The sequence below is a fragment of the Crinia signifera genome, chromosome 1 (genome assembly GCF_055691185.1).
Source record: "Crinia signifera chromosome 1, ASM5569118v1, whole genome shotgun sequence".
Taxonomy (NCBI): domain Eukaryota; kingdom Metazoa; phylum Chordata; class Amphibia; order Anura; family Myobatrachidae; genus Crinia; species Crinia signifera.
In genome coordinates, this window is record NC_139217.1 from 383,824,075 (window position 1) to 383,850,230 (window position 26,156).

At 45.3% G+C, this 26,156-nt stretch overlaps 1 protein-coding gene across 4 annotated transcripts in view; it reads left to right on the plus strand.

The window, feature by feature from the left end:
* OSBP2 (oxysterol binding protein 2) overlaps positions 1 to 26,156 on the plus strand; it is a 226,680-nt gene that overhangs the window by 28,283 nt on the left and 172,241 nt on the right. The window contains exon 1 of one of the 4 annotated variants that reach the window (XM_083151502.1): positions 23,042 to 23,248. The exons of 1 other annotated variant lie outside the window; for it this stretch is intronic. Coding sequence is in view for 1 of the 3 variants with exons in the window: in XM_083151500.1 (XP_083007626.1) it covers positions 23,944 to 24,019 (76 nt within the window). In the remaining 2 variants the exon portion in view is untranslated. Of the gene's footprint in view, positions 1 to 23,041; positions 23,249 to 23,289; positions 24,020 to 26,156 lie in introns of those variants that run through there. 2 more of the 4 variants (XM_083151503.1, XM_083151500.1) reach the window with 2 other exon arrangements.

The following is a 26,156-nucleotide window of genomic DNA, read 5'->3' on the forward strand; positions in this document are numbered from 1 at the left end:
AGGCAACTGTAACTGTGGCATGATATGAACTGGTTCAGATAATAAACAAAGACCTTATTAGGGGGGTGTGGGAATTAATAGCCGATGTGGCAAGGGGTCTCCAGAAGTATTGGGACAGGGGCCCCTTTCAATATGTTATTTGGGTACTTGTGTAGTTTCACGGTGGACCTGCTGGCGCAGCCTCAGCGGCGAATCGGAGGTCCGGGTCATATCGTCGAGAGCCTCTATGTCAAGAGGAAGAGCAACATGGGACGGCTCCTGCCCCAGCAGTGGGTGTTCAGGGGCATATCCAGGGAGACCGGGCAGTGCTTCATGACTGCGGTGGAGCGGCGGGATGTGGCCACCCTGATGGCTGCCATTGAGGCCCATTTTGAGCTGGGCATCACCGTCTACACGGACTGTTGGAGGGTCTACAACACCCAGCAGCTCGAGCAGGCCGGTTACCTGCATGGCAAGGTCAATCATAAGTACAATTTTGTTGACCCGGACACTGGGGTGCACACCCAGACCATAGAGCGCCTGTGGGACAGCTGCAAGTGGCGCAATAAGCGCCAAAGGGGGACCGCGTGCCATCACCTGGACTCCTACCTCCAGGAGTTTATGTGGAAGCAGAGTTTAGGCGCCCAGGACCAGTGTTCCCTCTAAGCTGTGCGCTCGTGCGCACGCACACAACTCGACGAGTGTGCGCACAGACATTACAACTGAGCGCACAAAGCAGCAGTGGTCCTTTTTTTTGCAGTTGTGGACTCAATTAATGTGTGTTTCCCCCATTACCTACATTGTGTGCTGTGTTTTCAATGTTTAACAGTTTAATATAATTTTGAAGTTAAGTTAACACAAATGCTGAACGTCATTTTCCAGTTTTATATATGTGACGCACAAAAATTTAAATTTCCTTCCAAAGTTGCACAGCCAAAATCTTTAGCCGCACACAGCCTTCGTAAAATTAGAGGGAACATTGCCCAGGACCCCTTCCAACGCATCCTGCATGCTCTGACCCTGGTCGAGAAGGACGATGAGAGCACCGAGCCGGCCGACTCCTCTGCAAGTGCTGGCGGTGACAACGACGCACAAGCTCCTTCCTGTTCAACTGACCAATCATGACTTAATATTGGACTGTTCTTTATGCTGATTACCTACATGTTATTTGAATCATTTATATCCTCAAGTTCTCCTCAAGTTAAATTTCAACTAAAAAAAAAAACAGTTGCCGAAAATGTCGTCCTTACTGTCTCAGGTGTGTGAGCGTGCAGGTGTGAATGTGTTCCTGAAACAGCACCACTATCCACGCCAACCTGAAGCGTGGCGAGCGGCGGCGGTACACGTCCTACGACCTTTTCATACCTCCACTATCCACGTCGGCGTGGAGTAGAGAATAGAAAGTGTGGCGAGCGCAGCGAGCCACCGAGCCCGAAGCGTGGTGAGGGGACGTGGACACCTGTGAAGGTATCCGCTGCGCTCGCCATGCTTCGGGATCGCCACACTTTCTATTCTCAACTTCACGCCGACGTGGATAGTGGGGGTATGAAAAGGTCGTAGGACGCGTACCGTCGCCGCTCACCACGCTTCGGGTTGGCGTGGGATTTACAAGGCCGACAGCTGTTGCGTAGACTAGTGCCACTGTGGACAGGTTTAAATAGTATACCCCTAGTCCCAACTAAATTCAGATGCTAAAGCGTCTAAGTCCAGAAACCCCCCAGCATGTTAGCGGCTAGCAGGTAGTCTGGTTTTCAGATGCTAAAGCGTCTAAGTTTTAGCGTCTGCTGGGGGACACGACCCCTTCTTAGCGGCTTGCAGGTAGTCTGGTTTTCAGACGCTTTGGTAGCGGTGTACCCGGGGTGTCCACTTTTACATGCCCCCGTTGTCAGCGGTGCGCAGGGCTGCCTATTTCACTGTGGAACTACAAGTACCACAGTGACCTGTCAGCGCGCTGCTGCTGCCGCCCAGCCGCTACGCTGTTAACGTTGCTATCAATAAATAGCTTACAACTAGAGCGGCACGAGCACAGTCAGGCAGAGCTAGAGTGGCACGCGCACAGTTAAACAGAGCCTCTGGCAGGCTGCCAAGTTTCAGAGAGACTGTGCGCGCGGCGGCGCCGTGAAACTACACAAGTACCGGTATTTGTCCAAAAAGTTCTGGTTATGCCCCCGACTAGAAATATTCAACCCAGATTAAAAAAAAAATATATAAAGAATAAAAATGTTCTACTTCTAGTAGAAAACAGATATCTAGTTGTAAATGTATAGCCCATCTGTGATCTAATAATCATGTTATTTTCTCTCTAAGACCATGCCATAAAACTGTTTAGCCTTTGCTTGGAATTCATTAGGCTCATACACTTCATAGTCTAATCCCCAAAGCTGATTATGTATCATCTACTATTCCCATTTTTCCTCAGGGCTGATACTGATTCTGTTATTTGATTTCCTTATTAATGGTCTGACTAAACGGTTTATTTATTTATTTAGAAAGGTCTATTTTACAGCTTCTTATACTACTAGGTGATTCATCGCGCCCTACGAGTGCTCTTCACACCGTCGTAAAGGGCTGCGCCCCCTTAATTTGTGAACGTTTGTATTGTGAGAAATATGGTTAGAATTGTATGAAAGATGCCTGTATTGCAACTTCAGTTATAGGAGAAATGTGTTAAATAGAGAGCATATGATGTGGAAGGGGGTGTGTATTGTTTTGTTTAATTAAAAAGCGGTTACAGAGAAAGATGTACATTGATAGTGTGGATGGTACAGTGACATTTGTGGGGGGGCTGTGTGTGCGCATGTTGTTTAGGTGTGTGTGTGTGTGTGTGTGTGTGCGCAATAGTATAGTAGGGTGTTTTTGAGTCAGCGGCTCCCCACTGTCGGAGGTCACGACACAGGAAAACAGGAAGCTGGGTAGTGATAGGGGTGTGTGGGAATAGGGGTGTGTGGGAATAAGGGGGACTAAAGGAGGGTGGGAGATACTGTGCAGCTTCTGCCAGTGGGTGAGGGTCCAGCGTGGCAGTACAGGATGGTGGCCCTGAGTCAGTGTCTCCTCCTACTGGGTGGGAGTTAGGGTGCATGAGAGCAGGAGGCTGGGCTATGAGGCATGATAGGGGCATGTGGGCAAAACAGCGTCAGCGACTCCCCAGTGATGGAAGTTACGGTTCAGGAGAGCAGGAAGCTGGGTAGTGATAGGGGTGTGTGAGTATACGGGGGACTAAAGAGGGGCTTAAGGGTGCCGTGAATTGCGGGAGGGGCATGGGGGGCGCCGTGAATCAAGGGAGGGGGCGCAGGTGTTTGCAAATTGCAGGAGAGGGCGTGAATCACGTGAGGGGGGGGGGGGGGGTTGTGAATTGCGGGAGGGGGGGCGCGCAATTTGCGGGAGGGGGGGCACGGGGCGCGATGAATCAACCTAGTTGGTTATATATTCTTGTAGAAGGATGGTAGGATGTTGCGGTCATTCAGAATGCATTTACATAAACAGTAATAGTAGCAGTAAAAGATCTGACTTAAAGCACCTACAGTAAAACAGAACAGGTGTTCTATATTATACAAAGAATTGGTTGACGTCTAGGTTGACGTGCACATAGTCACTGGAAAAAAATTGCCACAAGAAAAAATCAACACAGAAAGGTCAACACATGTAAATGTTGACATAAGTGTGACACCTCATTTGTGTCCATGTCGACACATGAGAATGAATATGAAAACATTCAAAAAAGAAATATAAATCTTCAAAAACTCATGTCAACCTTTTTCATTGTCGACCATAGCCGTGTCATGGGTGGATGCCATGAATTGCGGGGGGGGGGGGACGGGACGCGGGGGGTTGGCGCGAATCGTGGGGGGGGGGGGGGGTTGCAGGGTGTGGCGAATCGCAGGAGGGGGGTGTCACGGGGTGGGGTCGCGAATCGCGGGAGTCGCTGGGGGTGCCGCGAATCGCGGGAGGGTGCTGCAAATCGCCACAAGAAAAAAAAATCAACACAGAAAGGTCAACACATGTAAATGTTGACATAAGTGTGGCACTTCATTGGTGACCATGTCGATACATGAGAATGAATATGAAAACATTCTTAAAATGAAAAATAAATCATGTCAACCTTTTTCATAATCGACCATAGCCGTGTCAGTGTTTTGCATGTGCCATTTGATCCTGGGGTTGCTGTGAATCGCGGCGGCTGGGGGGGGGGTGGGTGTTCACGGGAGGGGGTGTGTGCCATGAATTGGGGGAGGGGGGGGTCGCGGGGGTGGGTGCTGCGAATTGCAGAAGGGGTGGGCGCGGGGGTCGCGAGGCCGGGGGGTTTGCCGCGAATCACGGGAGGGTCGCGGGGGGGATGGGCGCGGGGGGTTGCAGCGAATTGCGGTAGGGGGGGTTCGTGGGGGAGTGCGCGAATCGTGGGAGGGGCCCCGCGAATCGCGGGAGGGGGGGCGCTCACCTGGTGTGTCTGGTAAGTAGCTGTGTCTTTGCTGGGTAACATGGGGAGGCAGAGGGTGTCTGGCACTGTGCATACCTCCCTACATGACCCATGCCAGGAGGGACACAATGCTCTGCCGCTGTACTTTCTTCCTAATGTATGATTACCTCCATCTGTGTTGAACAGGTTAATTGATAGGAAAGGTGCTTCAACACAGGTGATGGCAATCATACATTAAAAGGAAAGTGCAGGAGCAGAGCAATGTGTCCCTTCTGTCATGTGAGTCAGAGGCTCCACCCAGCGTTAGAGGGTCAGACACACTTTGAGTGACAGATGTAGCCAAATCTATAAGAGATATGTACTCCTGATACGTCTTGCAAATTTTACCAGTCTAAGTCCTGGTACACGGGATATACACATGGCAAGTTTTCAATTGGTAAAATTACTCTAGCCATGAGTGATACATTATCTGTTATATAATGGTGCATGGTCTCAGTCTAGCACAAGCACTGTACCTTCACATGCTGACTTCTACCCATTGCAGGAACCCGGGTAGTTTCAGACTTGCTCTTACACAGTCGGCCAAGGCTTATACGGTGAGCAGAAGAGGCAGAGGAAAATTCTTGCACTACTCACAAGGGCGTAACTACCATAGGTGCAAGGGGTGCAGCTGCTATGGGGCCCAGAGGTGAGGGTGGGCCATCTTTGCTGTCTAAGTAATAAATTTGACATACATTTATTACCATCAGTTGCTAAATAGGGGGTCCATACAAACTTTTGCTATGGGGCCCACGGATATCTAGGTACGCCTCTGACTACTCAGGGTCTGCTAGCCATCTCTGCAGAAGTAAACTTGCATTAGCTCCAGTATTGTCTGCCGGTCACAGAGCTTGCACTCTTACAGTATATTCCTAACCTCACCTGCTTGCTAACTGTAGGGTTGTCCCTACTGAAATGTCTGAGGCCTTTTGCTGTAGCTGGAGTCGGTCCCTCACCTGTATAGTGCATCCGGAAAGTATTCACAGCACGTCGCTTTTTCCACATTTGTTATGTTACAAACAATACAATAAAAATTTAGTTCCTGTCACACCACCACGGGTACTTGTTTCCTAGCAGGGCGGTCAGATTTATTACGTACACAAACGTAGTGAAATCGCATGACGTATAGTAGTAGCATGCAATGTGATTTTCCTGTCCCCGCTCCAGTCATACTTAACAGAGTTCATGTGGCGCAAAACTTTGGGAGCTGAGGACCCTTTCCTCTGTAATTGAGGCCCTGAAGCTCCTCCCAAAGGACAATTAATCAGGTTTTAAATTTATTATTCTTGTTATTTTTATTGTTCTTGTATCATTTCTGATTTTAAACTTAAAAACGTAAATTAGTTAACATATGTCGTCATTACTGTGTCAGCTGTATGAATTTGCAGGTGTGAATGTGTTCCTAAACCAGCAGCACTATCCACACCACCCGAAGCGCCGGCGGAATGCGTCCTCCAACCTTTTCATACCCCCATATCCACGTCGGCTTGGAGATGATTTTATATAGTGCAGTGAGCCACCGAAGCGTGGCGAGCAGACGCGGATTACTTTATATGTATAATATCCGACGTGGATAGTGGGGGTATGAAAAGATCGGAGGACGCGTTCCGCCGCCCCTGTATAAGCACTCCTGTGCACTTTATATGGACATCGCATTGCATGCTACTATAACGCGGCATACACTGCGATGCGATTTCACTACGGTGAATAGCCCAGTACGCTAAATGCGTACTGGGCGCCCTTCTTAGAAACAAGTACCCCACCACGTGTTTGTCTCAATTATCCGTATGATGTATTTAGACACACGACTCCCGGACACACAAGGGGTTAACAGAAGAACCAAAAAAAAAAATAATCAGCGCACTCCACACCTTGTTGCTTTAAAAATTTAATTTACATATATCTCAGTTTACACTTGCTGCTCTCAATTGGGGACCTCTGTGTACCCCCCCACTCACACAATATCTAGGGCAGGGGTTCCCAAACTTTTTGGAATCACGGCGCCCAGAAGTATCAGACATTTTTTCGTGGCACGCCTAGACCAAAAGTTTCTATTAATTAAATAAATAAAATTAATTAATTGTGTTTATATGTGATCCTTAGGTGCAGTTATATATAATACTGTGAGGGACAGTATTCACTTTGGTTTGTTTACATATTTACATTGACCATAAATAAAATGAATTGGACCTGGACCACCATCCCAGGGCACCCCTACAAGTGCTCTGAGGCACCCCAGGGTGCCGCGGCACACAGTTTGGGAACCACTGATCTAGGGGATATAAAAGAGCGCACTAGGTACACTAATTTCAAATACATTTATTCCTAAGATCCACATGTTGTAATCACAATAATACACACTTAATAAAATACATGAAACAATGTGCAGGTCAATGTGACATTACAAATACTTCATAACAAACCGTATCTAATGCAGAGTATTCAACCCCTTTTAATCAAAGTCCACTTATTTGAACTAAATAGTGGTGTCCAGATCTCCGTTCCTTTCCAAACACACTTTGTAATCATGTAGCAGTAGGTCAATTTGTATCCGTTAGGCTAATTGTGTGAATGTTTGGATAATTGGTTTTTCAACAAGCAGGAAAGTTGTATTTGTAGCCACCTGATATACCTTGCAATGTTTTTGAATTTAGGTGGGGCAATATTTAGTATAATGTATATTCCACGTGACACACAATGGTAAATTATTGTATCCACACACACAGGGGGATTTATGCAGTCTTATGACACTAGTTATATGGGCAACAACCCCTTAGCTTACCGGGTCCTGATGATTACTTATCCAGTACTATTACTGGCAGGTGCCGTGTGCCCAAATGCGGTCATCGGTATTTCCTGTCAGAGATCTGACTGGCACCAGATTGGAGATTTAACATCTCCGATCCGGTGTCCACAAGCCACTTGTATCTCGCAGTTCCTAGCGCCGCACGTCACTCTCCTGACAGGCACTGAGTGTATATGGGGCAGCTTCCTGCTGTCGGAGCGGTATTGCAGCCCTCAGCGTCACGGGTGCTGGATTTAGGTGGAACGAAGTCCCGCTGCCGGATTGATGGTGCAGCCTTCAGCGTCCCACGTCACTCTCCTGATGGGTGCTGGATAAAGGTGGGACACACTCCCGCTGTCAAAAAGGCAATATATACCACAGTGCGTTCAGTAAGCCCTCCTTGTTTTCCATCAATGGTACATGAGGTGGCAGAGAGATTCCTGGACAGATCAGGGGGGACAGTTTCCTAGTCTTGATGTGTTTCTAGAAGATCTTCTGATGAAACCGCCACGTAAAAAAGGCAGAGAAACGTGTGAAGGCTTTGTCCCTGTGAGATACATTTTACATATCAAAAAGACTGTTCCTGAGAATCTGACACTGCTTATGTGGAGGCTGTGGGAGAGGGGAGGTAAAGGCCCCCATACATTAGGCTGACTTGTCCGAAGGACAAGTCGGACATGATTTCCCTGGGAGGGCTCACATGCAATACTTGGCACATCAAGTGCCTAATCGTATGTGATAAATTGCATGCAACTCCTGAGTAGCTTATGGGGGGGGGGGGGATCTTAGAATGCACACCCGATTTACATGAGGTGCTATCATGCTGGGACTTGTAGTTCTGCAAAGAAAGACATGTGGTGCAGATGCACACTCCATATTATTAAATCAATAATAGAGGCTCTTGGTATATTAATTGGCCAAGAAATATTTGCCCACCAACCAGCTTCACGGTGGCCTCATTTCTGGTGGGTCCCTAATACTAAGCATCTGGGGCGCGGAACCCCAAAAAGGCCAGCATAAGCCAGTCACCCCAGGGCAGCACACAAGTGAAAAACTAAGCTATAAATGTGTGTTAATAAGAAAGAAGCAGAAGCTAGGAGGTTAAAAAGTGTAGTGCTAGGAAGTAGAATATTAGTGAAAATAAATAGTGCTAAATAAATGTTAGGGTGTGCCACCCCGAAAGCAACTCTGTTACGCCAACCCAAGGGGAGCCACGCCCCAAATCCATCTCCAAGACTAGCAATTAGTGTAAATTTTTAGGTCTTACCTTCATTGTGCCCTCAGTTTGCAGTCTGTGGCTACCAGGGACCAAACTGGTGAACTAATGTTCAGATCAGGTGGGCGGGGTGCTACTCTAAGTTGAAGGAGTCCCAACCTTCAGGTGTACAGGTGTACACAATGTTAGCTTATGGGGGGGATCTTAGAATGCACACCCGATTTACATGAGGTGCTATCATGCTGGGACCTGTAGTTCTGCAAAGAAAGACATGTGGTGCAGATGCACACTCCATATTATTAAATCAATAATAGAGGCTCTTGGTATATTAATTGGCCAAGAAATATTTGCCCACCAACCAGCTTCACGGTGGCCTCATTTCTGGTGGGTCCCTAATACTAAAAATCTGGGGCGCGGAACCCCAAAAAGGCCAGCATAAGCCAGTCACCCCAGGGCAGCACACAAGTGAAAAACTAAGCTATAAATGTGTGTTAATAAGAAAGTAGCAGAAGCTAGAGGTTAAAAAGTGTAGTGCTAGGAAGTAGAATATTAGTGAAAATAAATAGTGCTAAATAAATGTTAGGGTGTGCCACCCCGAAAGCAACTCGGTTACACCAACCCAAGGGGAGCCGCGCCCCAAATCCATCTCCAATGTTAGCTTATGGGGGTGGGGGGGGGATCTTAGAATGCACACCTGAGGAGCTGCAGGCGGTGGAAGCCAGGCAGGGGACTTCACGGAGAGCTGGGCAGGGAGAGCAGGACTGCAAAAAAAAAAAAAAAAAAAAACATACAAATGAGTGGGAAGCCACTGATTGGCTGAATCAGCAGGCTCACATTTGAGTGCCCGCTGATTGGCTGAGAGAGCACTCAGCCAATCAGTGGCTGCCCATTCATTTGTATGTTTTTTTTTTTTTTGTCTCGCGGTGTCCGCGCACCTCTGCGACCTCCCACCGGCAAAACCAACTCAGTTCGGGGCTGCATATAAGATATGTTTTATGTGCAGCCCATTTGACCTCCAATCCGATGCAAACAGGGCCGCGCATCGGATTGGATGTCATACACATGCGATTTGGGCTGATTTCACGGCCTGATCCATTGGAGTCCAGTGAACTCAGGCCCACATCGCATAGTGTATGGGGGCCTTAAGATTCCCCTCCTGTGGAAACAACCACATAGGCATAAGGCGGGTTACACCATCTGAAAATGGGTACGGGTCATAGGGTCAACAAGCCATAAGTCAATACATGAAAAAGGTCAACATGATTTTTTCACATTTTTGTGCCTAGGTCGACATGGACAACTTATAAGTGTACCAGGTCCTCTCGCTTCACCTGCCATGCTTTGGGTACTATTCTAAGAATTATAATATAACTATGTCTACTTGGATCAAGTATAAAATAAAACCGACCCGCTGACCACACCCCGCTAAGATTAGCATGAACCAATGGGACCAAACTCCAGAAAGTTTTGCTTTTCAAAGTTTGGTACCCATGGGCCAGATTGCAGCCTACATTGAGACAAATAAGGACTGCAGTGCTAATGAGTCATTGGGTTGACACCAGTTTCATAAACACATAAGGAAAACAAGAAAACGGTGACAAGGTGGCCTTACACAGGTCTGACTTGTCGGAGGCGGAAGTCGGGCCTGTTTTCCCTTTGATGTGCCATTTTTTTGCACGCGATAAATCACGACTTTATTGCATGTAAAAGGACTCCTGCGGAGCTACCAGGGGAGTTTAAAAGGATGCAATACTGATGTCCGATTCATCCTATGTGCTGCACATAACATCTCCAGGCTCCAATTTGATGCACACTGGAACATGCATCGGATTGGACCTGATGTGAAACACCTTTGATCTGAGCCCAATTTCACCCAATCTATCGCCCCGATCCATCGGAATTGGGTTAAATCGTCCCAAATCAAACATGTATATGGTTTTACAGTTCAAGACCGAATAGGACAAGTACAGGGTATATAAACATCTCCAACAGCAAACGCTCGTGAGACCTTACATTTTAAAGGGATGGGGCTGACAGACACAGATGGGGTATTCAATACCTTTTTATATAAAAAGTATAATTAAAAGCGGTTTCCGTGGACAAGAGAGAGACCACCATACTGTAAGGGTTCTGGGAGTGTCCCCTCCAAACCTAACTCCGTTGCCTCGCACTGGAGTCGACGGACGTGTGCAGGGCTAGGCTTCACCTGTACCCGTCCCGGCTTTATGGGCGAATTAGGTCCGCCCAGACTCCATTACAGGCAGGTCTTATGTACAGACAACACGTCCGCCGAGGCCAGGAGAGAGCAAGGGGACAAGCTAACTAATATCCACAAGAAACAGGGAACTCCCAGAAACCCCAGGGGAGCAACAATGCTCAGGAGATGACACACAATATTAATAATCCTCAACTGTACTATCCTGCACTGCAAGTGACAAGCCCCACAATGCAGACACCCAGGCTGGTATTAGGGAAACCAGGAGACAGGAGGAATACAATGCAAAAGTCCAATGGACACTTAGCTGCAGCAGGGCAGGATGCAGGAACCAACACTGCGAGACTCCTGGAGGACTCAGGGACCAGGAACACCAAGGGATTGCAAGGCAGGATCCACAAAGCTGGGAAAAGTAGCACACAGGACTCTGGCTGGGAGCTCTGCACTACAGGCTTGCACACGGCTGACAAGATAGTCTGGGACTGAACAGTATAACTGGCAAGGGAGTGAGTGAGCAGAGGGTTTAAATAGTGAGCACAAGGAGGTGATAATCACACATTGCCTGCAGGTGAGCTCTGCAAGCTAGCAGCCTAATTAAACCACACCTGAGTCCTAATAACACACCACTGAGTGAGCTGCAATGGCCCAGACTGACCACTGGAGGCCACCAGCGAGTAAACACACACAGGCTGGAATAATCCCATGCCAGGCAGAAAGCTAGGAGTCATAGGTGATGACTCCTAACACATTCTACAAATAATACCCCTTTCCGTCTGAAAATCCCAGCAAATACTGTACACGGCATTTCAAATGCCGGGTCATTTTGCAGAGAGCAGCCTGACCCAGCTTCACACAGAAGAACAAATTACCGTGTTGAAAATTTCTACCCAGTAATTTGCTGAATTACATGGGTATGTCTTCTGTGTGAAAGGGTCAACACGGGTCATAAATCCCATGTCCTAGACCCTGGCCAATTCCAGGGTTGGAAACACAGGATTTACGACACTGTTGTGCCCTTTCTTTTTTTTTTTTTCAATCAGATACTTCTTTATTGCATCTTTTTTTCTTTTTTATCAACACAACACTTACAAACAAATTAATCACAATACATATAGCAGATGTATACACTGTATAGATCTCTCTAGGGATGGCCTTTACCCGTCTGAGACAATATCCAGATAATCTTTACCAATCTAATCTAATTATATATTTTTTCCTCATAATGTTCCCCTTGCTTCTGTGTATATGCATGTAGGAGGGGGAGGCAGAGGGAAAGAAAAGGAGGAGACAGGAAAAAGAAAAGAGAAAAAAAAAAAAAAAAAAAATTATATTATTTATTTCTATACTTTTACTTACCCTTTACGTGTACCTATCTCGTGCATCTATCTCACATTTTTAGGTATTTAATGTATCTACCTTTACGTGTACCTATCTCGTGTACCTATCTAGCATTTTTAAGTGTTTAAGTGTTTAATGTACCTACCTACTATATGGCCTCCTTAATTTCCCTTAATGTGCATAAGACAGCAATATAATATACTGCTGTGTAGGGGCGTTTGCCATTGTGTAAAAAAAAAAAAAAAAAAAAAAAAAAAAGTGAATAATTAAATAATTACTTGCTGTGCCTATAGTGTGTTTTGTGTACTAATTTACTATGTGACTGAACATAATCTTATAATGTATTGCTATGTGAAAATAGTTTACCGACGTGAAGGAAAAAAAAAAAAAATTAAATAGTAGTAAAAGAGATTCCCATGCCCTCCCCCCCCTCAGCCCCAACCCCCCCACCCACACACACACACACATCCACACACAATAAATATCAATATGGATATCCAATAAAGAGGGGGGGATCCCTATGCCTATCAATTTTCCATTTCTAGCTAATAATTAATAGTTTACCGATAAAGCATTGCTCAGGAGACAAAGACCACCCCTGTACATAAATAAAGGAAAAACAACAAACCAAAAAAAAAAAAAAAAAAACCCAAAATACAATTATTTCATATTATGCTATCTATATCACTTATGCAGTCCATATACACTTTCATCAAATATATCTATATTCCTTCTCTTCTTCCCTTCCTTTCTAATCTTTTATAACCCACATATCTACCTTTCCACCTTTTTCCCGCAATTTCCAGTGTTATCTTTTAATTCCAACCTTATACTGTACTTCAGAGTTTTATGGTATAGGTCATTTATATATTTTCATTCCTCTCTACCTATTCCCGATGTACACCATCTATCCCATTTTTCGGAGAATCCCAATAGGGTCCCTCTTATTTTAAACATATGCTTCTCGTGACGTACTACTTCATTCACCAATGCTCTCCACTTATATATACTAGGAGGATCTGAAGAAAGCCAAACCCTTGCTATTATTACCTTTGCCATTGTACTAAGACATAAAACGTATCTATAGATGCAGCTCGAATATAATTCTTCTAAATCTATACAGAATAAAGATATCCGAGGATCTATTTCTGGTAACATCGGAGCTGTAGAGCGAATATCCTTCCAAACAGCCTTCCAAAAGTCATAAACAATTGGACATTCCCATATCATGTGCCAAAAATCTGCATTGTCCTTCTGGCACCTTGGGCAAATTGCATTATCTTTAAGACCTGCCTTCTGAAGAGATACTGGGGTCCAATATACTCTATGTAAAATATAAAAGAAAATTTGTCTATATCTGATACATGGCGTGGTATGTTTCAATGAACCCAGTAGCTGATTCCACTGCTCATCAGTAAAAAGGCCAAGATCCTTTTCCCACTTCTCTCTAAGATTAAGTATTTGATCCGGGATACCTTTATCATTTATATTTGCATATATAGTGGACATTTTCCCCTTCTGCCCCACGTTTAATAGCATTCTTTTTACAGGGGAATCTACTAATATCGGGGAGCCCTGGGGAAACTGGGCTATTACCGCGTGTCTTAACTGAAAATATTGGAATAAAGCAGTATTTGGAATTCCCAGAGTGTTTTTAAGTTGTTGAAAGGTTATAAATCCATCATCCCCATATATCTGGCCTATGTCCAGTAAACCATGGACAACCCAAAGATTATCTTTAGAGATTTTAACTAATTCTGGATACGAGCTATTAAACCACAATGGGGTGCATTTATCTTGTGCTGTCCATTCATATAACGTATGGGCAAATCGCCAAATCATTATAGCTTGACGTAATATGTGCGGCAGCTTAGTACATGTCAAGCCAGAAAGTAAAAATTGTAAAGGTGAAAAAGAAAACTGTTGTGCCCTTTCACACAGAAAAAGGACCCGTGTTATTCACGAAATTACCGGGTATAACTGCTTCACTCTGTAATTTCATTTTCTGTCTGAAAGGGGTATAAATCATCTGTAAACATGATTTATAGGGAGAATTTCACAGCTTAATGCAGCAGCTTTTGTGAATGGCTGTTTAGCTATAAACATTTCTTGTGTTCTGCTGCCACATGGTCTTTTCTGCTAATTTCCTGTAATATATAACTGTGTATTTAGGGGGCGAATTTACTGGACAGGCCGCCCCTAGGCACAACATTTTTGGCCGCCCCCCTCCCCCCATTGTAACCTATTCATTATTAAGTCCTAACTATGCAATTGCCAGTATACTGTAATAATAAAATAAGCCTAGAGTAGAGCTAAAACTGGACCCTGCCTGATAATATACAAATAGAAACCTAAATCAGCGGCACTCGGAGACTGACTGACATGTTGGTAAAATAGTGTTGTATTAATTCAACATGGTGACAGCAGTCTCCAGGAGTCACCATGCTGAATTAAAACACTATTTTTACCATGTACTTGATGTCATCACACACCCATTACATATTATACTGCATGCAATAATGCCCATTACACATTATGCCACACGCCATAATACCTATTACACCACATGTCGTAATGCCCATTACACGCTATACCAAACACCATAATGCCCATTCATGTTATACCAAACACTGTAATGCCCAATACACGCTATACCAAACCCCGTAATGCCCATTACACATTGTACCAAACCCCGTAATGCCCATTACACAATATACCAAACCCCGTAATGCCCATTACACGTTATACCAAACCCTGTAATGCCCATTACACATTATACCAAACCCTGTAATGCCCATTACTCGTTATACCAAACCCTGTAATGCCCATTACATGTTATGCCAAACACCGTAATGCCCATTACACACTATACCAAACACAGTACTGCCCATTACACATTATACCAAACACTGTAATGCCCATTACATGTTATACCAAAACCGTAATGCCCATTATATAATAACATACGCCATACTGCCTATTACATATTATGCCACATAAGTGCCACTTACTTGCATGCTCATTGCTATGGGTTTCATGCTTGATGCCAGGGGTTTCATGCTTTGTCTGGGGTCTCTGTGACAGGTAGCCTGTGACACCTGTGTGGTGTCAGTGTCATTCAGCCTTCCCTGTGGAGAACAGGCCAAGTAGGAGGGACCTGCTAGAGCACCAGGGGCCAGGGGGGCAATTTAGGGCTTCTCAGAGCCACAGGACTCAAGAGGGTGGGCCCACAATCACAGGGCTGGAGCCTGGCCGGGCTTTGCTAGGGCAGCCTGAGCCCTTGGCAGCAGCAGGGGCCAGGGACGCAAGGGCTCCTCACAGCCTACCAGTGCCACACGGTGACGGCAGCTGAGCCACAGGGTATGCTGGGCCCCACACACAGCATTGCACTGCACTGTCTAAGTTTATTTGCCACAAATTACCAATGGAACTTACAGAACATATACTGATTATGTGGAGGCACTGGGCTGCGGAGGCACTGGGACTTGTCTGGACGTGTGGCGTTCATAAGTCAGGGAACATCTGGCAGTCACACAGACTGGCAGCCCGCAGCCCCATCACCCAATTCTCCTGTCGGCAGCGGCACAGCGCTGTGTGCAGCCCCAGCGTCCGTGATGTCCTCCTGTGCATGCGCCGCCACCAGCCTGTGCTTAAAAGCACAGGCTGAGCACACACACAGCGTTCTTCTGCAGAGTCTGCCGTGTCTCAGTGGAGATGGGCAAAACGGGTCACTAGCGAGAGCTGGGATCCAGCAGACCAGTCAATGAAAAGATCCGTATCTTTTAGGCTGTCCGACGGTTCACTTTGAAAGAGGGGGTAATTGATAATAAAGAAGCATAATTTGTTTTGCAATCATTTATTGCCTTTTTTTTTTTTAAAACAGTGAGCTGAACATATAAGAAAATACATAACCAAGTAAAACACTGATCGATGGCTGGGTGCAGAATCGCCATCGATGGCGTCTTCACCGATGGCCATCCCTAGCAGCAGCAGCAGCCTTGTTATTCTTTCTTTTGCTTGCAGTAGCAGCACTGAACTCAGGGGTTTATTCTAGTTCATTCTTTCTGACAAAATCCTTCTTAGATGGACAAAACCATGTGCACTGCAGGGGGGCAGATGTAACATGTGCAGAGAGAATTAGCTTTGGGTGAGTTATTTTGTTTCTGTGCAGGGAAAATACTGACTGCATGATTTTATACTTCAATATAGATCTCACTTTGAAGAAAAACCCCACCCAAATCTAATTCTCTCTGCACAAGTTACATCTGCCCCACCCGCAGTGCACATGGTTTTGTCCATCTAAGAAGGATTTTGGCAGAAAGAATGGACTAGAATAACCCCCTCAGTCTCCAGAGTTAGTACAGCTTAGCTGCCACAGGTGGCAGTGCTGAGCATAGGCAAAAGCATTGTAATGAAAAACTAAACTGAAAGTAAAAGAACGACGGGTCACCTTTTTGGGATCGGCGGCTCCCTCAGTCTTTTATGGGATCCGTTCAAAAGACCCGCTTCGTTCACGAACGACCCATCTCTACTCAGCAGTGCTGCACTGTGCTGAACCCCACATCATGTTCTATGTGAGCGCCGGCGGTGGCGGCGGAGAATCGGGTGCTGGGGCTGCGGGCTGCCGGTCTGTGTGACTGCCCGATGTTCCCTGACTATTAAACACCACCCGTCCAGACTAGGCAGCCTGGCTGCCGCCCTTAATATGTGCCTCCCCTAGGGCTGTGCCTCACGGGCCTAGTGGCAAATCCGGCACTGTGTGCATTGTTATTTTTCATTGGATGAGATAGAAGAACATGCTAAAATTGTACTTCTTTCAGGTAATGTATGTCGTATGTCTGGGCTGTCCTATTTGCTGTGAGCACCAGTACACCATTGGTTGTTCTTTAAAGAATCTCCCTACAATTAGTATAAATGAAATAAATCTACAAGGCCCATCCCAGTCTATGTGCTAGGAACAAATATGTTAGATTAACATGAGAATTTGGTACTTATGTAATATCTGGGCTCCCGTTTTTCTTATGAGACCGCGTCCCCTCGCGGGGCTTGCTGCGCTCGCCACGCTTCGGGCACGGTGGCTCGCTGCGCTCGCCACACTATATAGAATCAACTCCATGCGTAGTTGGATAGTAGGGGTATGAAAAAATGGGGTGCCTTTAACATGGGAGCCCAGATAATACATATGTACCGAGAATTTTTATAGCAGCATTTCAGATGATAACATTTTGAACATGGTGCAATTTAACTACGCATATACCATAAAAGGAAAACCATCCCAGAACAGTGGAAATAGTTAACTTCCAAACAAGGCTTTAGGGTGGCTTATTTTTCCAGATGAAATAACAGACCAGCAGATGGAAGATTATTTTATTGCTCCAGATTTTAATCTCTCTTCAAGCAAAATATTGATTTTCGCACATAACCTTAAGGCAGCTCCGAAGAAGTGATTTTCTTTCTGTTCTTTATTAATTTATATAAGCGAAGGATAGAAACCATCTTGTTGAACTACATATCACATAATGCCAGGTGTTGATGTTTAGCCATGGTACTGGTGCGGTACCCAAAGTCAATGGGCTTCTCTATATTCTCTCTGCACATGTTACATTTCCCTCCCCTGCAGTGCACATGGTTTTGTCCATTTGAGAAGGAATTTGCCTTTGCGAGTGAACCAGAATAAGGGCCACTGTGCAGGACACCGTGTGTGTTGTATACCGTGCGGGATGTAGTGTGGCTCAGGTACAGTATTGGTTGAATCAAGTATTGGTTGGATACAGGGAGGGCAGGATGCAGTGCAGGATACCGTAAGGGTTGGATACAGTTCAGATAAGATATAGTTTGGCATACAGTGCAAGTTAGATACAATGCGGGATACAGTGTGGGTTGTATATAGTGTAGGTTAGATAAAGTATGGTTTGGATACAATGTGGGATACAGGGAGTAATCCAGACCCGAGTGCAGAGCCATGAATTTGCCGCAGCCAGCTTTCAGTTAGGCCTCTGCTTGATCAAAATCCCACCTTGGGAATTAATGTGCTCGCTGTACGAATCCCCCCCGCACCCGCGTCATCAGGAAATCACCATGCTGGCTGTTCCCATAGGAAATTCCCCCGGCCGCCTCCCCACGCCCCCTGCCTGGACTTCTGGTGCCATTTTTATTTCTCACTACATGTAGCTTAATCATGGTTTGGGCCAAATACAGCACATGCATAAAGCACAGCTGCTGCAGAGGAAGTATGAAATAAGCAGCAATTACATGACTGTGAAGCACACACTAATTACAGGGGTCATGTACAGTACACACAGCAATAGCCCTGTATGTAATGTACTACAGTAATGTTACACAGGAATTCATGGAATATACTACTAATTGTAGATACAGGAAAACTGGTGCCATTACTGTACCTTTTCTCATGAATTTGTTATTTTTTTTAAATTAATATTAGTAATATAGAAGTATATAAGCATTCGTTAGAACTGTCCATGACTTACTGCACCACAGCTGGTTTATTAGATTTCCCATAACATCTGCTGATTACATCCATAATCTGTCCTCCTAATGTGGATGTGTGTGTATTTCGGGGGGTGGGGGTCTTACACCACTGGCATTATGCAAAGGGAATATGGGCATACCATACTTGATTCCACATTACATGCTTGGAATATTCAGGCAACATTTTTCAGCAGTCCTAACAGCTTTGTCAATCTGTGTGTAGTTTCTATGTTCTCCCATTGTTTGATTTTGGTTTCTTGTGGGTTCTCCTGCATCCTCCTAAAAATACTGACCGATAAATGATCTGCTGAATAAAACTAAAGTGTGTGTGGTTGTGTGCACTTCTGTGTTTAGGAATGAAGACTGTGAGCTCCAACGGGAAATGGACTGACTTGAATGACAAAATATTCTTATGCGGGGTACACACCAGGATGACCGCATTGTGAGCGGGGTCGTCAGTGTCTCGTCTGACCCGCTCACGATGACGCAGAGTGCACGAATCAATCAAGATGTGCACCGTGAGCGGTACCGTTCCGATCGCGACCCGCACCCGGGTGTATGGTAGTGTCCAGATCCTACCTGCTGCAGATAGGATCTGATTAATGACTGACCGACCCACGGGGCCGCGCATCCGATCGGAATAGGATTACAACAGGACAGAAAAGGGCCCAATCACCACACAATCTACATCTACATCGGTCGGAATTGGATCTAGATTGATGTGATCAGACCCTTGTCGTCCTGGTGTTTACCCAGCATTAGTGCGATGCTGTGTAATTAATAACTGCTCATGCACACAGCCAGTCACGCTGATACTTATATACAGATATATATCGCCCATTGCCTGTGCTGCACAGCAAACACAATTTGCCTGTGAACAATGTCAACATATTGGGTACACACAAGCCAACCGCCTCACAATACGCTGGCCTTTTGGATAACTGATCTATCACATAGTGCCGTGGTTCTCAACCTCTGTGCTCAGGAACCCCCAACAGTGCACGTTTTCTAGGTCACCCGGCAGGTGCACTCATTATTTACTGACACATTTTAAAAGATCCCAGGTGGAGCTAATTTTGTCACCTGTGAGTCTGTGAGGAGGGGAAGCGGTCATCTATTAGAATTAACTTAGGTCTACAGTCATTAGGTCGACCCCACTAGGTCGACTGGCAGGAGGGTCGACCTGACTTAAGGTCGACATGACTTAAGGTCGAATTTGCATAAAGGTCGACATGAGGAAGGTCGACTGGTCATAAGGTCGACATGGGTTTTTCACTGTTTTTTGAGCCGACATGTGCCGACAGGCGGTATTTCATGCCCTACCATCCACTAGGGCGTGGTGGGAGAATAAAATAGTGTGCCGAGCGCAGCGAGGCACCGTGCCCGAAGCACTGCGAGCATCCGATTCTCATTGCCAACTGTGTCCATGTCGACTGTGTCGACATTCGGACCAAAAAACAGTGAAAAACCCATGTCGACCTTATGACCAGTCAACCTTCCTCATGTCGACCTTTATGCAAATTCGACCTTAAGTCATGTCGACCTTGGCCCATGTCGACCTTAAGTCAGGTCGACCTTCCTGCCAGTCGACCTAGTGGGGTCGACCTAATGACTGTAGACCTAAGTTCATTCTGACAGATGTACCGCTTCCGTGAGGAGACCTGGAAAACGTGCACTGACGACCGAAGTTGAGAACTAGTGTGTACCAAGCTTTGTTCTTGAATACCAACAGACTTCCAATGTAATACAAAATGGCATACTTTAGCTTGGCTCTACCATTTGTATGGTTTATGTTGCAAACATTGTCTGCATTACAATGAAAATACACTCCTCTACCAACAATGATTATGTGATTATACCCCACACATCCATATACATTATTGTGGTTCGCAATACTCTAAAAAAAAAAACCATGACATTAATTAGTGAAAGGAGGCACCACGGGTGAACATGTCATTCCTGGCACCCTGAATTCACCCACACAAGTTTCTTGAGGGGGTTGACATGGTGTGACACATCCCTTGACCTGGACAGGTCCCTATGCTAGTTAAATATTGTTGGGGTGGTCTTACTGGACGATGCAACTTCAGATGCAAATCATTTTAATCTGTAAACTGTGGAAATCTGGATGGGTTTTACTATTATCAGCCACTTTCAGTGGCCACTTCAGCAGCATAGGAGCAATGGTTTTTGGCAAATCAACATATTGAACCTGATTCGGATTTGGAAGTTAAGAAAAGAAAAGAAAATAACGTATCTGGAGTAAACCATGTTGTACTGAAGGGGAGAAAATACGTAGATAGATATTTATTTTTTTGTGCAGGGTAAATACTGGCTGCTTTTGCATGTAGCACACAAATGTTTGGCCCCGTTTCGATGTTTTGGAGTCTGCAGAACACGGCAATGAATGGCCTCGGCAGTTACGCACTTGTCTAAATTAACAATAATCACCCCCCATATTTATCTGTTGTCAGAGCTCTGGTATCTGCTTTACTCATGGATGTTTCTCTCACAATATATCGCATATTGGTGACCAGTACATCATTTCATAGTAGAGGTGTGTTCATTGGATGGAGAATGGACCATGGCAGAGATGTTGTACTGTAAATTATTGTAGATTACTGTATGCAACACCAAATATATAGTAAAAAGAACACTCAAATAATACTCACACTTAAAACCTCTGATACCTGGATTCCACCCCTGATACCTGGATTCCACCTCTGATACCTGGATTCCACCTCTGATACCTGGATTGAAGCACAGTAGAACTTTGTCATTTTACACTTAAAAGTATGATATACTGGTATATATTTAGGCAATACATACCTGTATATTATACATTATTACTTACGTACTAGTGGTACAACAGCATAAGTTTCTATAACAAAAGATTATACTCCTTGGTATTGATTGTTAAATTTATTTTAAACACATATACTGGTAATTTTCTTTGTACAGGATACAAGGCCTTAGCATGGCTTACATTAGATTCCAGCTGGAGTGATTGACATAATGGAGTACACTGTAATATAGACACCATGGAAGGCAGAATAACAAGGGTCTCATCTCACTCTGGCAACTTGTACATTTGGGATGCAGTAATAAATGTGCCAATGCCTGTGGGAATCCATTTTACCACCATTGAACGTTCAATGCAGAGATGTGTCTACAATGTGGCGGTACAGCAAGGTAGCGGTCTCAGATTATGGGTGGGTGACAAAATACAATATAGGTATATGGATTTACATAGAAACATTTCTTTTTAAGCATTTTTTTCTTGCATCAAACCTACATTTATTATCTGTAAATTGGCCGTGCTAATAACGATTAAAGTGATAATATTTGATCGCATACTCTCTCCTACAAATGTTTTATAGCAGTTCCCATACATTTTTTGGGTATGGATCATTAGGTCTACAAGAAGTTAGTTGACAAGCATTGAGTCGACATGCAGAAACGTCGACATGGGTTGACATGAGTCTAGCTCGACATGGGTCTAGCTTGACAGGTCATTATGTTAACACAAGCATTAGGCATGTGCAAAGTCGACAGTAAAAAGGATGTCGTGGTTTTTTTATCTGAATGTTGACACAGTCGACATGGACACTGAAACGTAGCACCACGTCCCCTCACATGGCTTGCTGCGCTCGGCACACTATTTTATTCTCCCACCACACCCTAGTGGATGGTAGGGCATGAAATATCGCCTGTCATCACATGTCGGCTCAAAAAACAGTGAAAAACCCCATGTAGACCTTTTGACTGTCAACCTAATGCTTGTGTCGACTTAATGACTTAGACCCATGTTGATCAAGAACCATGTCGACCTAATGGTGTCGACCCAATGCTTGTTGGCCCAATGCTTTTCGACCTCATGACCGTAGCCCCATTTTTTGGGGGGTATTCAATGCAACAGGCAAGGGGGTTCTTATGACGAGGATGGCTTGTTTTCGGTCGAGGATCCTATTCTATGGACCGGCGGAATCCTCGCCATCAGAGTACAGCGGGGATTCCCTCACTCGTCGAGGTTCATGGCTAATGCCTATGGCTGTGAACCTCGCCATTTTAGAAATAGTGAGGTGGAAATGGCGAATACTGAGGGCGGGCTATGACAGCGAGCAATAGGCACTGCTCTCCATCATAGCTCGCCTGATCGGCATTGAATATACCCCATAGTATTCACTGTGTGCTGCTGCAAGCTGAGCTTGGTGGGATGGGAGACAGAGGCTCTCAGGCCACTGACACTTTGCATAAAACAGATTGCTTTCATGTTCCTTTAATAATTAATAGGGTTATTTGTTTTTTCTTTTTTTGTTCATTGTAACCCAAAGGACTGTAATACTCCGAACAACGCTAATTGACGTGTACTGTATATATTAAAGGAAACGGTTGTTCTCAGTGTACACACATACATGTTGTCATGTATAAAAGGTGTTGCCTCATAGCTTGCGATGAGTCCTGTAATCAGATGGGAAGGAAATAATCTAGCTATAGACTGTGGGTGGCTCTGTTGAGCTGCCTGTTGTACATGACACAGGCTGTTCTCGGCTTTTTGTATTGAAGTTGGCATTTACCCAGAGCCAGCTGGGACTGGACACACGACTCGCAGTCTCTCCTCAGGAATCCTGTGAGTATACCAGGGGAAGGACTGGGAACTTGTCTGTTTTTCTGATGACAGACATCCTATCGGTACACAGAATAATGTGATCACACCTCCTCCTCGCTTCCCTCCATCCTTGTGGAAAGACACAGCATCTGTAAGGAAGCAAGGTACTTTCTGTCTGTTTGTGTGTGTGTATGTTTTGTTATTGCTTTGTAGGTGTATCCCAGGGCCATCCATATCACTAACCAGGACACTGTGGTACTATGAGCAGGTACATATTAATATACAACAAACTGATTGGTGTGACAGGGGCATCATGGATCTGTACATCAGCTTAGGGGATGATCACGGAGCGAGACAAAGGATAGCACAGGCTACAGACAGCTATAGCAAGGTTTTTGTATTGTATTTCTTTAAGTAGTATACACTTGTAATTAATAATTACGGCTTTGGTCATTCTTTTTTACTTTCGGTACAGTAACCACCTTTAGCAATATTTATTTCCAAAACATGGTAACATTTTAATTACAGTGGCATTACCCTTTATCTAATTTGCAGTAATGATTTTGCTAAACTTGCAGTGAAAGGATCCACGGCACAACTCGTTGGAGTTTGTTTTTACTGTGTCTTATACAATGATTACTTTTATTTTGTACAAGAAGACTTGTGTGTGTGTGTGGCATAAAGCTAGTATACTGGTGCATGGATTGGCTTTGGTTTGTGCACAAGGATGTATGGTGCGATGGGTGGATGACAGTCAGAGGAGATGAGGACTGGTCAGCTCAGTGGAGTAAGCGTTTCCCGGTCAGCAGAAGAAGGACAGTAAGGAACATGTTGTGTTGTGACCGCTCTCTGGAGAACGATGTGTCTGAACTTCATCGGTCACCTCTGTCTTATACGCTACCAGAGGGCTCTTCCTCTCTCCACCACCTGCCAAGGTCAGACCCCAAGAATGGGAATAAGTAAAACATTGAATGTATGTTGGTCTATAATTGCTGACACCGTGCCACAGAATGGAAGGGGCGGGGGTCTACGGAACGGAGAAGTTAATCATACTGTATTACAATGTGATCCTAAAACCCCTTTACTCTACTATTATAAATGGATTGGGTGGAGGTTAAACCAGCAGCTGACAAAATGTTTAGCTGTAAATTGTATAAAAAAGGATGCTAATGAGGAATAAAGTCAAATATACTCAATTCCACCTTTATAAATGTAAAGGCAGAGTACAGCATTCTGTAATTATATTTTATTCATCCATCTGTGAGAGCTGCGCTTATCCCTTATAACGTAGCAGTGATTTACTGCTATAGCAATATGGTATTAGTGGGAGCTGATAAATGCCTGTTGTATGTTCCCAGCTCATGTCCAGAATTATGATTAAATTGATTTAAGCTTGTATAGGAATAAACATTTGAGATTTTTCAATACAATTAATGTTCAGTTACCTGTTATGTAGTTAGTCTTGTATTGATGGGACTGAATTATTACTTATTAATGATTAATTACATGGCATATAACAGTATACTGTATTTACATTTTGCTTATTGATGTATAAATTGCCAGCAAATTACTTGGGCTATGCAAATTGAATAATATAATTATATTGTTGACTACTAGAACCCTGTTCATCTATTTCATGAATAACATTTGATATAATCAATAAGTGATTAGATTAAACTAAATCATACAATGAATGTAATACCCCTTCACATCAAGCTTCATGGTCATGGCTTGGTGTGAAAGGGTGCTTATTGGGTGCAGTGGTTTCCGCAGCACCCTGGGGGGTGCCTCAGGCAGTGGTGTAGCTAGGTGCCACGGTGCCCGGAGCAAGGGCAAGTTGCACACCCCCCCCCCCCCCCCCCAAAGCTATTTCACGCCCCCCCCCCCCCCCTCAGCTAACTAGTTCACAGGCCTCACCTTCATTCAGGGGAGTATGGAAGCCCCTTGTGCCCCCTTTATTTTACCTGAACTGGGGTATTCCCAGAGGGAGATGTGGGTTGGTGAGTGCACAGGTGGCTTCAGGAGAGGCTATCCCTGGATCCATGCCGTCCAGGCTGTCCTTCCGGCATCTGCTGTAGATGGTGTGGGCCTCCTTGATTGTAGAAGGCGATCCGCTGTCCAGCGGATGGTATCGCCAGTGCGTGGTCACAGGCAGGAGGGCAGCAGTTCAGACCCCGTCCCCTGCTTGTGTGTGGCCACATCGCGGCCAGAAATCTAGGCCGCGGCTTCCAGCCCAGAGGAGGCCGCAGACGTTATGTGTGGCACTGTCCTGCCGGGAGCCGCCGGGTTGCAGGACCGGAGGACCCTCCTCAGGTGGAGGTGAGATAGGGGCGCCCCCGGACAGGCGGAGGGGACCGGGGGAATGGGTATTGGCGGCGTCGGGCTCGGGAGATGCTGCTTGATGTTCTCGGCCCATCCCCCCCCCCGCCGGGTCTGCTGAGCGATAGTAACGCCACTGCCCCACTGACTGATGCCGGGCAGAGCAGGGAGCGGGCGAGCAGGGCAGGGGAGCCGGCAGCAGAGCTCCGGCGCCAGGTGACATGTCGTCGCCTGGAGCTTGTGCTCGCCGGCTCCACCCTAGCTACGCCTCTGGCCTCAGGGTACCTGCAGGGGTGCCCTGGGTTGGTAGTCCAGGACCAATTCATATTATTGATGGTAAATGTAATAGGCAAATACAGTGCTTGTGGCTTCCAGTCATAAAACCTATGCATTGCTACATAACTGGATCTATATATGGTATACTGTATAAACACAATTTACTTAATTTGATACTTTCTTCAAAACAACAGACTTGTGGCCACGATAAAAATACTGATACACTAGGCTGCCAAGATTCAAAAATGTTTGGGAACCACTGGGTTACGTTATAAATGGTAGACAATGTCTAGGTCGACTGCTAATGGCCGACAGTGACTAGGTCAACACCTTAACATGGTCAATATACCCAAGGTCAATATTGACAAAGGTCAAAACAAGCTTTATGGTTGACATGAATGCGGCTGACATGGGTTTTTCATGTTTTTTTGTGTCTGTTGATATGGACATTTTATATTTGTATTCGCTATGCTTCGG